Source organism: Xiphias gladius, chromosome 17, assembly GCF_016859285.1.
Source record: "Xiphias gladius isolate SHS-SW01 ecotype Sanya breed wild chromosome 17, ASM1685928v1, whole genome shotgun sequence".
Lineage (NCBI taxonomy): Eukaryota > Metazoa > Chordata > Actinopteri > Istiophoriformes > Xiphiidae > Xiphias > Xiphias gladius.
The window spans coordinates 10,009,387-10,025,063 of record NC_053416.1 but is presented as its reverse complement, the minus strand read 5'-3'; the positions used below and the strand labels follow the sequence as shown (position 1 = coordinate 10,025,063).

Here is a 15,677-nt window from a genome sequence, read left to right as displayed (position 1 = left end):
TTTGTTTTCTACACAGTGAGTATTTTTGAACCCCTCTCTCTTCATGCTGCCAATATTTGTGTTTTCAGACGTTACTCAAAAATGTCTCTTACTGTTTTTTAGTGGGAAGAGGCCACGACAAAACATGATGTGCTGAAGTAACCGCTTCTGCTCCCCTCCCTTGTCCACGCGGTAAGGCCCTCCAGTGGTCACACACAGCACTACATCAATTGTTTAACCACAACCGTGACCCCTTACTGCTGCCTGTTGCCCAACTGACAGCCGGTTTAATGGCAAAAAGAGCAGTGCGCCTCCGACCTGTGCGCAAGGTAAATCTTTATTTATGTTTCCAGGCATTTATTACTGATGACACTCGATGCCACGACAACACTGAACAGTCAACTTTGACAGGGTTTGGTTTTAAATAAATTATTTACAGGGTGTGTAGTGTGACATTCCTGCCGCCTCACACTTTAGATGTCAATATTCACAAGATAAACACACGGTTGTATCTGTGGACAGGAAGCGGGCTGCGTCTTTCCTCCAGAAGGCACTCGAAAGAGACACGTCCCCTGCACAGTTTAACGAAGTACTCACTCACCATTGTCTTCTAAGCTGTTAGATGAATTAGTCAATATTAATGCTGCCAGTCTGAACTGAAATCTGCGCAGTTGTCAAGTTCACATGTTCTTAATTTGTTCACTTTCCGTGGTTAACACACGCTATGCCTTGAGGCTTGACTTCTTCTCCCCTCCCCAGGCAACAAATCAGACAGTTCATTCATTCCACTCTTTCTAATGAGATTCCACGTACTGAATGAAATGGGTATTTACATTATATCAAAAATAAAAGTTCTTTTCTTTCTTTGGAAAATTTCGGTTAAAATGGAGGCATGCACTGATTATAAATATGGACATGACTGAATCTATGGATGGACTGTGGGCATAGGTGTGAGAAGAGATTATAACCTGAAGGTGTTGTGTAATATTTAAGAGCAGGCTCCATTTTCAGATTCATAGCATCATTTTCCAAAAGTATGGAGCCCCAAAGTGTTCAATATCACACAAATGAATATGTGACGATGAAATAAATAATCACATGAATAGATTGTGTGAAATGTATAAATCAAACAAGAAATTGGGGTTTTTTTTGTATTATTAAATGTTATTTCATTATTTTCATTGGAGTTCTTTTTCAGTGAATGATATTTTTCTTGGGAAACTTGGGAAATGAGTTAAAAATCTTTTTCTTTTTTTTTTTTTTATCATTCAGTGTAGAGAATATTTTTTCATCCAGATGATTAGAGGAGTCATTGGGGACTCTATTGGCTTCAAACCAACGGTAAGAGTTTTTAAACAACCAGGGTTTTCCAGCTAAAGTTAGCTGGTTAATTCAGCGTTACCTCAGCTGCATTTTGATTTTAAAGATGTTCCTCAAAGACAGACAGATGGACAATCTTCTCTCTGTGTTCGCTCTTGCTAACAGGTGCTAACCGGCTAAGCCGCTGATTTCGTTTACGAGAGGTAGGGGGCATGCAATTGGCAGAAAGGCGAGGCATCCGCCGACAACGCCACTGTCAGGAAGAGACGTTGAGTTTAAAAAAATAGTACACCTTATTAATATGCAAATGTATGCAACCATGCACACCAAAGTCTAACCAGATCATCTGCTCCATATGGAGTACCTGTGGTGTGAGTGTCAAGTTTCTACTATTTCCACTATGTTCCTGAATGATCGTGTTCACAAGCATGTGCCTACAGAGTCACAAACACCAGCATGTCAATATGATGTCCCCCATACCACGTGCCATTGTAAAAATAGCATCTTGAAATAAAAGTGTCTATAATCACATAAAAGTAAACTCCAGTGGAACTCTGTTATTGTGTAAATAAGAATGACGAGATAACATTTCAGAGGAAGGATTGAAGTTTCAATTGTTTCTTCAAATATTTCAAAAATTCTTGGTTCATTTGTGTGTTTGACACAATTTATTCGTATGATTATTAATTTCTTTTATATATATTTAATATTGAACACACTGGGGTTCCATACAAAAGGCTTTAAGGTTATATCTTACCTGTTCTCACCAGTAAACCAGCACAGACTAGTAAACATGAACAGGGTACTTGCCATATCAATAAAAATCCTTGCTGTGATCTACCCATAATGGCCACCAGCAAGCTGCTACAGTAACTTTCCTTTCAGCAAACAGCAAATGTACCATTGAACACTTTCACCGTGCAAACTCTTTCATCAGCATTCAGACAAACGAGCATGACAGTACCTCAAACTTTGGTTCAATTCAATTTCACTTTCGTTATCCTCCACTCTCCTCATGTATTAAGCCACTTGGATGTGTAGTGCAGTAGAATCAGTGAAGATCTCTTTCCGTCTCAACTCTCTCAATGGATATAGTCTGTACAAGGTTGCAGTATATTCTGAGTATTATGCATGAAAAGAAAAAAGGCATGGCTCAGTCTCGGCGTCACTGATTCAGATTGAAATTACCACGAGTATTGAACATGTTACACTGTCGGTCTCAGTCCCTTAGAGATGTGCAACAAGAACACGAGCGGCCACTGGAGTATGACTGTACACATCAGGAAAGAGCGAAAGCGGAGTAAAGCTGAACGCCGGTAAGCGTCGAGGGTTAATACAATCACACACACGTGCACACAGAACAGTGAGGGGGTTAGGATGCTTCTTGTGCTTCTACGCCTGTCAGGAACATCAATAAAGTGTCCTAAGTGTGGACAGAGCCATAAACAGGCACCCCGAAAGACCGAGCAATGTCTTGTGTATAGAAGTAAAGCTTGTTAACTCAGCAGGGAAGTATTATAAGTCCCAAAAAAACTGGCCTGAGTGCAGCCATGGCTAGAGAAAGATCTCCTACAGACGGAGTCCACTGAAGTATTTACCACCTGTCACCCCCACATGCTGCAGCCAGGTAAATCAGCAGTAGCACTGCCGGCTGCCCTTGGTGACCTCCTCGGAGGAATGGACGGTATTGGGCACAAATCCACTCTTGACACCCTCCCAGCCATCCTGGATCTTGATGTCCCCGCTCCGCACCAGGTCAAAGATGTCCCTTGTCAAATCCACAAAGGCCTGCAGCAAATACCAGAGGCAAAACCAGAACTGGATGACTCATGATTACAAAAAAAAAATTGAGCTGAAAAGATTAGTTAAATGACAGACAATGAATCAGCAACAATTTTGATAGTCACTTCACTGTTTGAATCAAGTTTTTAAAGCAAAAATGGCAAAAATTTTCCGTTAACAGCTTCTCAAATGTCAGGATTTGCTACTTGCTTTTGTTCTATGTCACAGTAAACAGAACATCTTTGGGTTTTGACTGTTCTGTCAAAAGCAACAACTCTCGACGGGCACATTTTATAAAGCAAACGATTAATGAGAAAATAATAAGCAGAGACATTGTTAACGACAATAATCGCTGGATGCAGCCCTGCAAAACTATTTGTTGGGCAAAAGGCGTTCCCATTACCCAGGAGTGTTAAAGTGATGCCAACCAGCGGTTGCGTATTACCTGTAAAATCTGACCCAGTGGTACACACTGTAGAGGGCAGAGGATGACGGCCTTCCTGGTGGTGGTCTGGTTTATCTCTGCTCATTATGTTAATGTCTAAGTTCAATGCAATAATGATTTGTTGAGAATTAGCAGATTTCACTGGTTGTTCTAATGAAAGATTTAACTAACAGGAAAAAACAAGTACAGCAATTCAGTCCAAAGTCTTTGTCATTGGTTAGGGGGATGTATGCACACAATAATTCTCTTGATCAAGATTTTTGATCGAGAGCGTTCGGGATGAAGCCCAACACACAATGTGTCGGTCGCAGCTGAGCGCGTGCGTGTGAAGAAAAGCTAAAATAACCTGCACACCTTCTCCACGTTGATGGCCTCTCGTGCTGATGTCTCCACGTAGCGCATCCCGTAGGCTCCTGCCAGCTTTTCTGCCTCCTGATGGGTCACCTGACGCTGGGCCACCAGGTCGCACTTGTGGCCGACCAGCAGGAAGATGATGCTGTGCGGCTGGACGTGGCTCTGGGCCTCCTCCAGCCAGTTATGGACGTTCTGGAAGGATCTGCGGTTTGTGATGTCAAAGAGTAAGAGCCCGCCCACTGAATTGCGGTAGTAGGCCCTGGTGATAGACCTGGACAGATATACAGAAATAACATGCAAAATAAATAAATAAATAAAATAAACCAAAGAGCAGCAGCGTGAGTTTTGCTTATAGGTCATGATGCCGTTTTGTGAGAGTTCTGTCCTTACCTGAACCTCTCCTGTCCTGCAGTGTCCCAGATTTGAAGTTTGATCCTTTTGCCTGGCTCGATTTCCACCAGACGGGAGAAGAAGTCCACCCCCACGGTGGGGTCTGACACCTGGGCGAAGCGGCCCTCAGTGAACCTCCGGATCAGACACGACTTGCCGACTGTAGAGTCTCCGATGACAATCAGGCGAAACTGATAAAGCCATATCGTCTCCATGTCTCATTAAAACTAAAATCTGTGGCAAAGTAGAATCAATCGCTCAGTCACCGTCATCCATATTAAGGCTTAAAATGTCTTAAAAGTCCAACCAACAATTCAAAACCCAAAGATATTAAGTTTATTATTATATATGATAAATAAAACCATCAAATCCTCACATTTGAAAGGTTGGAACCAGCAAAAAAAAAAGACATTTTTGCTTGAAAAATGGCTGAAATTATAAAATTAATTGACATTGACATGCTGGCTTTTTTGTCAATCCAAAAATCTATTAATCGTTTCAACTCTAATCCATATTAATACAAGAGAATAACTAAGATGAGATGAACTGTATTTAAAAGCCAAAAATTTGCTTGATTGCTTGAAGAACTTGAGTTGTCTCTGTCTCCTGAAGACCACTGCAGAAATGGTCTTGACAAAATATGAATCCTAAACATGGGCTTGACCTGCAGTAACAGTATCAATCCTTTAAAGTGCAGTGTAAATGGCAAAAAATATGAACTAATATTTCATTTGTAGATCTTTTTCTACGCGTGAAATAGCAGGAAACCACGCGTCTGTGTTATGTAAAATATTAACATGGTGTCTGTTGTCACACAAGCATTTTTATGAGGAAGAAAATGACAGAAAATGGCAATAAATGAAACAACCGCTCAGGTTCAGCACACCTTAAAGCTTCTACTAACGGTCAGAGCAACAATGAAATGACACCCTCCTCTTTAGAAACAGGGGCTGTGTTTGAATAGATTCAGGGTTTTATATCCAGATGAAACGCAAACGTGCAATTCATCCACAGATTGTGTCGACCACATGGCTCATTCTTGGATTATCATGAGGAGAGCACAACAGACTCGAATCATCTCAGCAGTGTCCAGGTTTACAGTTGGGTGATCTAATTTGAGGGGAAGGAGGGAGGGGGGGGGGGGAGGCCACTCCTCTCCAACTCAATAAACACTGGCGTAGTCAGTCATCCCCCATGTGGGTAGTGGACTGGCTGTTATACAGCAATAACACACAAGGAGGCCTTGAGGCCGGCCAGAAAGAAGCTTAACGAAGAGATGGCCTGCTAAACACGACTCCTAGTTGGTATGAGATATTGGCCACTGATTCCGAGGAGGCCTCCAGTGACAGCCATCACAACATACCCCACCAACTTTACAACAAATACTGAGGCCCAGCCCTTTTAGTCTAATGCCATGTTAGGAGTATTCTTTGCTATAAGGGCGGACATTCAAGGATAGCAGTTGAAAAAAGAAAGAGAAAAAAAAAAAAAATCAGCAGATGATGACCTACCTTAAAGTTAAGAGCTCAGTATCTGTAAAAAACAAACCCCATATCGATGATTGTGTCTTCCAAAAAATGATCCTCCAGACTAGCAGCGGTTGTGGTGTTGCTTGCAGAAATAGCCCGCCAACAACATCCTATTATTAGGCGGGCCTCTTGTCTACCACCACTATTGGGCCCGTTTTTAAATGTAAAAACAGCCTGTTGAGCGTGTAAACCCACGGCTGCGGGTTAAATCGGGCAGGACTGTTGATATTTCCGTGGTGATCCGCCGATGAAATGGCAGCAGGACACAACGGCAGCATCACACATCCCCTCCTCGCCCTCATCAGCACCATTACCGTAACTGCACACGCAGCGGCGCAGCGGCGACCCTCAGGCTGCTGCCTTCAAAGGCTGCAGGAGCAAAACAAAAAAAACCCAAAAAACCAAAAAAAAAAAAAACTGCAGTTACAAGGTGAGCTCACATGAACACAATAACTTCAACCACGTCGTTTATTTCGACCTGACAGACTGCTTTCTCAAGGTCTCGGCAGTACTTTCTTATTCATTAAAATTATTAGCAGACAATTTGACCTTTTTTTTTTTTTTTTTTTTTTTTTTTGGTCAATAGCTTTATTTAGATCTTTGCAAAAAATGACCCAGCAATATGCAACAACCTTAGATTTTTTTTTTAGGAGACATGCCAACAACCAACAACACAGTCTCCCTTAACATTAAATAAAGAAATAAAATATAACAAAAAAGGGAGTAAAAACAAATAGAAGATGCACATGGATAAAGACATACTCGTTTAGATTTACATATCTTTAAAAAAATGCAGTCATAATTTTTCTATTTTACATCGCATTACATTTTTGTGAAAGATTTTTGTTCTCATTAGAATATCCAGTTTTTGTCATAAGTTGTTAATTAGTATTGGTATCAATATAATGTGAATATTTTATTCTGGAAATCTCTGATTTGCTCCTCAGCACTGATGCTTATATTCCACCTATGAACGAGCAGAGAAGTGGGAAACGTCCTCAATATACTTTGTAGTTCCCTCAGTGCAATGTTTAGGTAAAAGTTTTGTCCACAATTCATGGTCGGCCGGTAAATTTTTACAGTTCCAGGCCATTTTGAATATTATTGTTTGACACTTCATCGTAAATTAAATCCAATATTTGGATAAAGAAAAAAAAAAAAACATAACGTACTGTAAACTACAGAAAAAGTAACTAAAAGTGTTGTTATGTTTGAGCCATTGTAGATTACTGGCAGGGGTCAATTTAAAAAAAAAAAATCTGCACCTCGTAATTGAAAGCCACACCTTGACTGCAGGTTTTTAATGGATAGCTAGATACAATCATAAAAGAAATATTTACAGGATCCATGGAGCCTATTAGACCAGTCTATTCAGTGGTGGAAAGCAACAAGATGTATTTACTCAAGTACTGTAATTAAGTACAGTTTTGACGTACTTGGAACCTACTTGAGCATTTCAATTTTATGTGTCTTTATACTTCTATTGCATTACAAATATACCTTTTACTGCAGTACATTTATCTGACAGCTAATATATAATGACCTATATACTTATTATTATCTTTATTATATGATTATTTGTTTTACCTGCCAAAGGATCCATCAGTTTTTAAAGGTTAGATATTGGCCATGACTGGTAACTTCTGAGCCTTATAATCTAATGCCAGACGTATTTAAAGAAGTTCAAATCGGCTCAGCCTCAAACGACTTCAGCAGTAAGATGCTGAATACACATTGATACATATGTGATAATGATCCAATAGTTTAATATATAGTAGTAATCGCTACTAATGAACTCTGAATGAGGTCATTTTGCACAATGAGCATTTTACTCATAACATTTTTTACTTTTACTCAAGTGAAATTTTGAATGCTGGGCTCATGCTCGAAACAGAGTAAATTCATGTACTGACACTTTCCCTTAAAATGAAGATCCCGAGAACCTCTTCCAGTCTGAGGTGGTTGTTTACGAGGAGTCCCTGAACTCGCCTGCATTCGAGTCCCTCACGGGGGCTGAGAGTCAAGTAGACGGATTTAGACTGAGACGTGTTGAGGACTCACCGGCGATCTTGACGGCTTCTGTCGCAAATCTCAGCGATATCAGATCATAACATTTTTCCTTAGACCAAAGAAAATGTCCTACTTATAAGATTTCTTCCTACTGCCCATGACTTCACTATAGATAGTTTAGAGTTTTGCTGTGATAACTGCGCATCTGCATCCTTCTTTAAGTTTCCATAATTCTATTGAGGAGGGTTTCTTTTTTTTTTTTTTTTTTGTCTGCAGAGCTGCAGCCATGCAGCAGGAGCTTTTGTTCAAAGTCCTGGTCATCGGGGACTTAGGAGTGGGAAAAACGTCCATCATCAAGCGGTACGTCCATCAGATCTTCTCCCAGCACTACCGAGCCACCATCGGGGTGGACTTCGCCCTGAAGGTGCTGCAGTGGGACAGTGACACTGTGATCCGGCTACAGCTGTGGGACATAGCAGGTCTGTCTAACCTTACTGAATCCAATACAATACCGGTTTACAGGTTTATTATACATCAGGTGATTCTTACAACTGCTGGTCTGCAAAACAAGGGTTTATTTTCTGTATGAGCGAGTGTGTGTGTCTTTGTTTGTGTGTGCGTGTGTGTGTGTGTGTGTGTGTGTGTGTGTGTGTGTGTGTGTGTGTTCTTGGATCTTAGGAAACAAAAACCTTTTGTTTCACCTTCAGCAGCTGTGAAAGCCTGTCAGCTGTTAAAGCTACATCTGGAGATAAGCTTTGTAAAGGGAGTTTGAGCAGTTTTAGGAAGGTAAACGCGTGTGAAAAAAACATAGACATAACAATAAAAAAACCTGCCGGACAGTGCTGCAAAACATCCCCATCTTTTCAAGCAACTTCTGTCTATAACAGAGTCCTAAAAGTCTTGTTTTTCTACCAGTACAGTAAGATCATATCGACTGGTTTCCAGTCAAATCAACTCCTTCAGAGAGTGTCAGTATCTTGAAACGAGACGGAATAAAATGACTCTTTTTTTACTCTTACGACACACAAACGTAGACATACACAAACACAACTTGACAGGATGGAGATTTTTGCAGTGAGTGATGCGAAACTCCCAGTGAAAGTGTGTGTCTTTCCACTGGATGCCTGGGTCCCTCCCTGTCATTTGATGCCTGGCTGAGGAATGTAGATCTTGTGCCTGACTCAAGTGATCCCATGCTCATGATATCAATCACATGATGGCGTCTACTGTAGCGTAAACACACACGCACACACATACTAACGCTGCTAGGTTTGTCGCTAACAAACCGTGCTGTGGGTTGATTGAATTTTATGGACTTCAAAGTTGTCTTTACGTGTACATGTGTGTGTGTCTGATGTCTGTCCATGCGTCCCAGGACAGGAGCGGTATGGGAACATGACTCGCGTCTATTACCGGGAGGCGGTGGGAGCGCTGGTGGTTTTTGACGTGACGAGGGCCTCCACGTTCGACGCCGTGCTGAAGTGGAAGGATGACCTGGACTCCAAGGTCAGACGACAGCTCTGCGAGCTCCACAGAGTCAGCCCGCCTGTGGTCTGCACCTGATAGGGAGGCTCAGACTGAGGCCTTCTCTCTGGCCTTCCTCTCTCTCCTGTCTTTCTGCCCCTTTTTTAAAGTTGTAAAAAAAAAAAAATCCCACCGTGCACACGGTGGGCCACGACCACGCACTACAACAGTTTATGTCAGGTTTACATTTAAAGTCAGGGTGATGTTACTGTCACGGTTAAATAAGATGAAGTTCTGCTGAAAAGAGAAGCACGGCAGAAAAGGTTTTTTGCACAAGCAGTGGCACTGAAGGCAGCTGCATCTTCATCATCCACATTACAGACTAAATGCCTGTAATTTTCATCAAGGTATTTCAATGTCTGCTGCTTGTTTTAGTCACCTGCTGGATTGGGTGGCACCAGCTCTCCATAAATCCATCGCTAACTTTTAACGTAATGCCCATCCTAAGTTTCTAGTTGCTAGCTAGTTTCAGACTAGTGATTTACTAACTTGGGTTGCACCATTAAAACTTGAGAAATGCCTTAAATTGTAAAGACTTTAGTATTGTGTAAATCGGTTGCTAGGAAACATCTGTAAGGCCGTTCAATCCAGAGCGATCAGCTATGTAAGCAGGAAGTCACTAACTTCAAGAAATCACAGTTTTAGAGCCTCGACAGATACAGTTTATCTTTTGCAGACACAGGTATTTCTTTTTTTTCTTTCCGTCCGCGTACATGGAGAAACATCTGTGTTTCAGAATTAGTTCATACAGTTAAGAATGAGTGGGAAATATATGATTCTGCTGACCTAACTGACGTTGTTTCCTCGTTTAGTCGACTGCTATTGGGATAGTATTTCATCATTTGAGGTATATTGTGTGATTGACGTTTTCACTCTAAATGGGGTCAGACATTAGCAAGCTGACGCTAGCCTTGTCAGCCGGATCAGTTGGCTACACAACAGCGCCACCTGTGGTCAGTGGGTGTAAATGTTTAGTGACAATCGTGGTTAAAATGGGAATTTGTGAGAAGGGGAGCTTGGAGGGTTCCGCAGACCACATTACTGAAAGCTTTTATAGGGAATATTTCTTAAGTAGAAAGCACTTCCAGGGAAAACTGCTGACATTGTGAAGTCCCAAAAGACGATAATACACCCGAAATATATAGGCCTATACCCAAATACACTGCAACTTACTCTCTCAGCTCACCACACCTGGCTGATCACTACGCGAAGAGGGTATAATTGTCGGATTCATGGTTTTGAAAACTTACAAAAAAAAAAAAAAAAGTCAGTACCAATATTAGAAAGGTGTGAGGGAGTTTCTGCGCTATCCAACCATCTGCATAAGGAAACCATAACGTGGCTTATCAAATGTAATGCATCAAATGTGAAACAAACAAAAAAAAAGGTGTTGCACGCAGTGATGAACCTGCAAAGAACCATCACCCAAATCCGCAGCTCCGTTCAGCCTTTCGGAGCTTTGTACTGTAGCAAGTCTTAGCTCGTTTTTTAGCTGTCTGGCCCACAATTTAACTGACTTCTGAAAGCCATTTGAACTATTATTGCGTCTAGAACCTCTCTATGACAGATGGCTCTTCACGACACCTTCGAATGTGGCCCTTCAGAACACTTATAAACGCTTTTGCCTTCAGACGTTGTCTGGGTGGCATATTGCACGCACTAGTTCTTTTTGAGCATACCGACCCCTTTACATTTAGAAGACTACTAAATACTTATCCCAAAGATATATAGGGTAATTTTTTTTTACATTAAATTCTCATATAGTTCAACCTTTGCCTAAAAAATAAGTTATATGATGGTACCGTTTGTACAACCATCATGTAACCTGTCTGTCTTCTTTGCTAAGGTGACCCTGAACCACGGGAGGCCAGTTCCAGCTGTACTCTTGGCCAACAAGTCAGACCAGCTGGCTTCCCAGCAGCCCAGACTGGACTCCTTCTGCAAGGAGAATGGCTTCGTCGGCTGGTTTGAGACCTCGGCAAAGGTATGAGAGGAGAGACGCGGGGCGCGTGACTTTGGAGACAATTACTGCAACTTTCTGAACAAGCGAAATCACAGGGAAATAAATTTGGAGTTAGATTGATCCCGCAGTAACAGTTTCTACATATCATTTGATATACTAGAGACTTCTATGCAAATGGAGGCCAGCAATATAAGATGTAGTAGGCCTTTTTTGATTTACCCCCAAATAAAATGAAGGCTATTATAATGGAAAGTGGTTTGACTCGAGGCAAAGACTAAAGACTTAATTTGGGGCTAAATCAAATAGTTCACTGTCATCCGTTCCATACACAATTTACATATTCAGGTTAGCTACATATTTGGTACACTAAAACAATAGCAAAGTTATGACAGCAGAAGCCCACTGTAAATAGAGATGATAATGAAAATTCCTGTGGGGCGTTTCAGTGTAGACTCTAAAAGTCAGAGAACATTATTTGATGACACAAATAGAGGAATTTCTGCAGTCTGGTGTGAATTAGCCCTCTGTTTTTCCCTCTCGTTCAGAGCCTGTCTAATGAGTTACACACCCTAGTGCAAGTGAGAGATAGCCGTGTAGATGGTGAACACAAAAGTTCAGCAGACACGTCAGACAGATGAGCACACAAGGAATTGCTGAGTGCTTATAACCAAAATGACCGTTTTTGATACGCTGTATTTTCCATTCTGACCGTGATCAGAGCTACATTAGACATTTATGAACATTTTGTGGCTTCTGAGGGAGCATTTTTTTGAATCTCTGTACCCAGAAATCATGTAATGATTTAACCATTGCATTAAAACCATTTCAATGGTTTTATTACAAAAGCGAAAGAAAAAACTGACTCAAGAAAATTGAAAGATGAGGGGAAATTCAGTGTCATTATCCCTAAATAGCCACTTGTGGCCACAGTGGCTGCTGTTTAGCCAAAGCTACATAGTCTTGCTTTAAAGGAAGAGTTTTGTATGTGCCCTCAGATATATTTTTTTTTACAACATGCATCTTAATGTAGTCATTTTGGCCATTATTCCTATTAGCTCGCAGAGATCACCAAAGCTATTAGAATTTATCCTTTAGAAACCATGAATGTGTCCAGAAAAAAATGTTATGGCAACACAACAGTCGTCGAGATGTTTCACTCTGAACCACAAATGTCAACCTCATGGTGGCACTACGTGAAAAGTCGGGGGATTACTGAAGTCATTAGGATTCAGCCTCTGAGCAATGTGAGTGTGGCAATGTGTCAAATGGTTGTTGGTATTTTTCAGTCGGGACCTGAGTGTGGTTTTTTTCTTTTCCCCTCACAGGACAACAAAAACATTGAGGAGGCCGCGCGCTACTTGGTAGAGCACATCCTGAACAACGAGGACAGCCCGATGATTGAGCGAGACCCCGGCTCCCTCGTCCTGTCTGGATACACCAACACCACCAAGGATCACCTCAACTGCTCGTCATGTGTGAAATGGTGACTCCTTTCCAGTCACAGACAACCAAGAAGTTAACCGCTGCGAGGCCACGGCCACTGAGATAAGTTTGGCTCAGGGACTGTTTGTAAAAAAAAAAAAAAACTAAAAAAAAACTTTCCATCGCACACGAAAGATGATTTGATGAAATTTCAGACATGGTTCCCGCAGATCTTTAAAGAAAAGTATTCATTTTTAGTTTTTAAATTTAAGGTAAAAAAAAAAAAAAAAGGCTAAAATTGTTTGACATTTTGGGAAGATAGGCATTAAATGTGATATGTGCCAGAATGACATGTCAACTTTTTGTTTTTTATATTTTCATCATAGATTACAATTTATATCTCACAGCTATATAAAAACCCAAGTTTGTTTCATCCCTCACTGCCATGGAATTTGTACAGTCTTATTTGTTCTTTCTTTTAAAGGTATTAAAAAGTTCTTATAAGTCATTCCATTTGCACAAGGAAAGTTGGCACATACAGTATTTAACATGTACAGTTTCCGCATGCTTCTCTTGCTTGCTTTGAACATATCTGACACTGTGACTTTGACATTTGGCTGAACTGACAGCTCCCAGTGATATTGTTTTCCAAAGCCTTACGTAACGCGCGGAAGAACATCCAAATTTTGGCGATTCTGTCTGCAGCGTGGACACAGACATCAAAACGTGAGCCTTCCTGCATTCTTTGCACTTTTCCCCAGCCCACCTTCATGCCACCTCTGTGAAGTCGGAGGACACGAGTGACAGAATTTAAATCTTTAAAAATGTGAAAACGCATAAAACTGCATTGCTGAAAATGTCTCTTAAATCTACAGTCCTGTCTGTCATCTATATTTTGGACCTAATATAAGTGCACCTACAGTAAAACACCTTAAATTGCATTTGAGTTTAGCTAAGTGTGAGGCTGTAGAACAAGCTGTGAAAAGCCTGACATGCATTTTTTTACTGGTTTAATCAAATCTGAATCATTTGTTTCTTTGGGACAACTATCAAAGGGCAAGAGAGTAAGCAGCCGCCTCCGGAGTGTATACAGAGAAAGCTTCAGTATTTTATTCAGTAACACTTGAGCAGTGATGGACATGGCCATCATGACAAGCTGAACTTAAACCCAAGGCTGAACCTCGTGGTTACATACAGGACAGAGTCTCTGTCCACACGGGCCCCACATTTGAGTGTGGCTCGTCGCCACAGACCTAACGGACTACATCTGCGGATTCAGCTTACCCGTTCAAAACGCAGGATAGCATTGCAATGTATTCCGATTTGCTCAGATCCGTCTGCTCATTCTTGACCTTGAAAACCGTTTGGCCAAAAAAAAAATCTTAACTCAAAGTGCACTAACTAGCTTTTTTCCTGAGCTTCAAATCGGATCAGGTGGAGACGTTAGACCGCCGGACAAAGATCGAGCTGACCATTCACATCTGATGCCAAAAGAACATCTTTGGACAGAGAAGCAGGCTGACCATCTGTTATCATGTGGTCACATGACGACAGCTGAGCAAACTCTGCTGAGGAAGGCAGAGATATGCAGTTGAAAGTGGATCTTAGGATAAGATTTTTTTTTTTTTTTGGATCATTTTTAATATACTGGGGCTTCAGAAAGTATTTAGACCCCCTGATCTTTTGCACATTTCATTTATGTTGTACATTTCATTTTAAATGTATAAAATTGCCAACATGTACACCCAATCTGATCTCATTACAAAGGTGGTGCCATCGGTCTGCTGAAGATCACAGCCTTATTTCATTGCTAATATGATTTAAGAGGAATCCTTTTATAGAACATTAAAACACAGCATCTGACGGATGAATCCGGTGTATTAAGCTTTCACACTGGATCAGGAGCTGATGCACTGGAAAATCTTTTGGCTGCTACGGAGAAAAATGCACAAGAATCCTTTGCAGTCAGAAATAAACATAAATGCTGTATGTCCGTTAAATGGATTATGTAAAACACATGTAGCTGGTAAAACCTAAGGGCTGGTAGTGAACTGAGATTGTCTTTAATTAGGAACAGCAGTGGTGCAGTGTAAACCACTTTAAGAAGCCTGTGGTTCTTCCAGTACTACTCTGTCTTTTCATGATGTAACATTATGCGTGTATGTATGGCTTCACTCCATGATTGTCATTTCTATACCAACAGTAATGTAAACATCCTCCAATGTCAAATATTTCACTCTGGATATGAATAACGTTACAGTAAATCTGACTCACTCTCAAACTGTTGGCTCTATTGCTGGCGTGAGGTCTTCAATCCTTAAATCAGTATCTTACCAGTCCAAAAACTTGATACGTGCTGCTCTTTTTTACGCACAGAACAGCCTATGTTGACGCCGCCTCGAGTGCTATTTGATATTCCATGTTTTCAAATTAAGCATCTTGCTTTATATTTTACTTCACTCCCTTTGATGTGTAATAGCCTGGCCTTGTAATGCAACACATTTTTAGCTGCATTCTCGGCGGACCAGACCACGTGCAATAAAGAATGCATTTGTGGTGCCATGTATATATTATGCACCGTGCATCTTCTGGGGCATCCATTCAGGTTCCCTGCGTGAATCAAAAGACGTGTCACATCCCCCTCAGCTCAAATCAACAAGTCTCACCCCACAAATACAGAAATCAGCCTTGACATTGATGAGATTCACAAAGAGAGCAAGAGGGCTAATCGTTTCAGTCTTTTTTTTTTTTTTTTTTAGAAAGGATGCCTAACATTCCCTGGTCCCAGCTCATCATTTGCCGCTTTTCTCTGTTTCATATCTTTGTAACTGAACATCTTTGGATTTCGCAGTGTTGGTCAGACAAATTACGGCTTCTGAAAGCATCACCTTGAGCTTTAGGAAATGGTGATGGGTATTTTTCAGCTTTTTTTTTTTTTTTTTTTTGTCATTGTATATGC

General features: G+C 41.0%; 2 protein-coding genes across 2 annotated transcripts; one reads left to right on the top strand and one right to left on the bottom strand.

Moving 5' to 3' along the window:
• Positions 1–2,931: 2,931 nt before the first annotated feature.
• On the bottom strand, positions 2,932–5,829 carry LOC120802641 (ras-related protein Rab-39B-like). Its single transcript, XM_040150675.1, has 4 exons — positions 5,782–5,829; positions 4,271–4,504; positions 3,881–4,151; positions 2,932–3,087 (listed from the first exon to the last, which is right to left on the bottom strand). The coding sequence occupies exons 2-4, from the start codon at positions 4,483–4,485 to the stop codon at positions 2,932–2,934; spliced, it is 642 nt and encodes a 213-aa protein (XP_040006609.1). The 5' UTR covers positions 4,486–4,504; positions 5,782–5,829.
• A 2,266-nt stretch (positions 5,830–8,095) lies between these two features.
• rab38c (RAB38c, member of RAS oncogene family) lies at positions 8,096–12,783 on the top strand. Its single transcript, XM_040150898.1, has 4 exons — positions 8,096–8,288; positions 9,185–9,315; positions 11,180–11,317; positions 12,622–12,783. The coding sequence occupies exons 1-4, from the start codon at positions 8,096–8,098 to the stop codon at positions 12,781–12,783; spliced, it is 624 nt and encodes a 207-aa protein (XP_040006832.1).
• Positions 12,784–15,677: the final 2,894 nt, after the last annotated feature.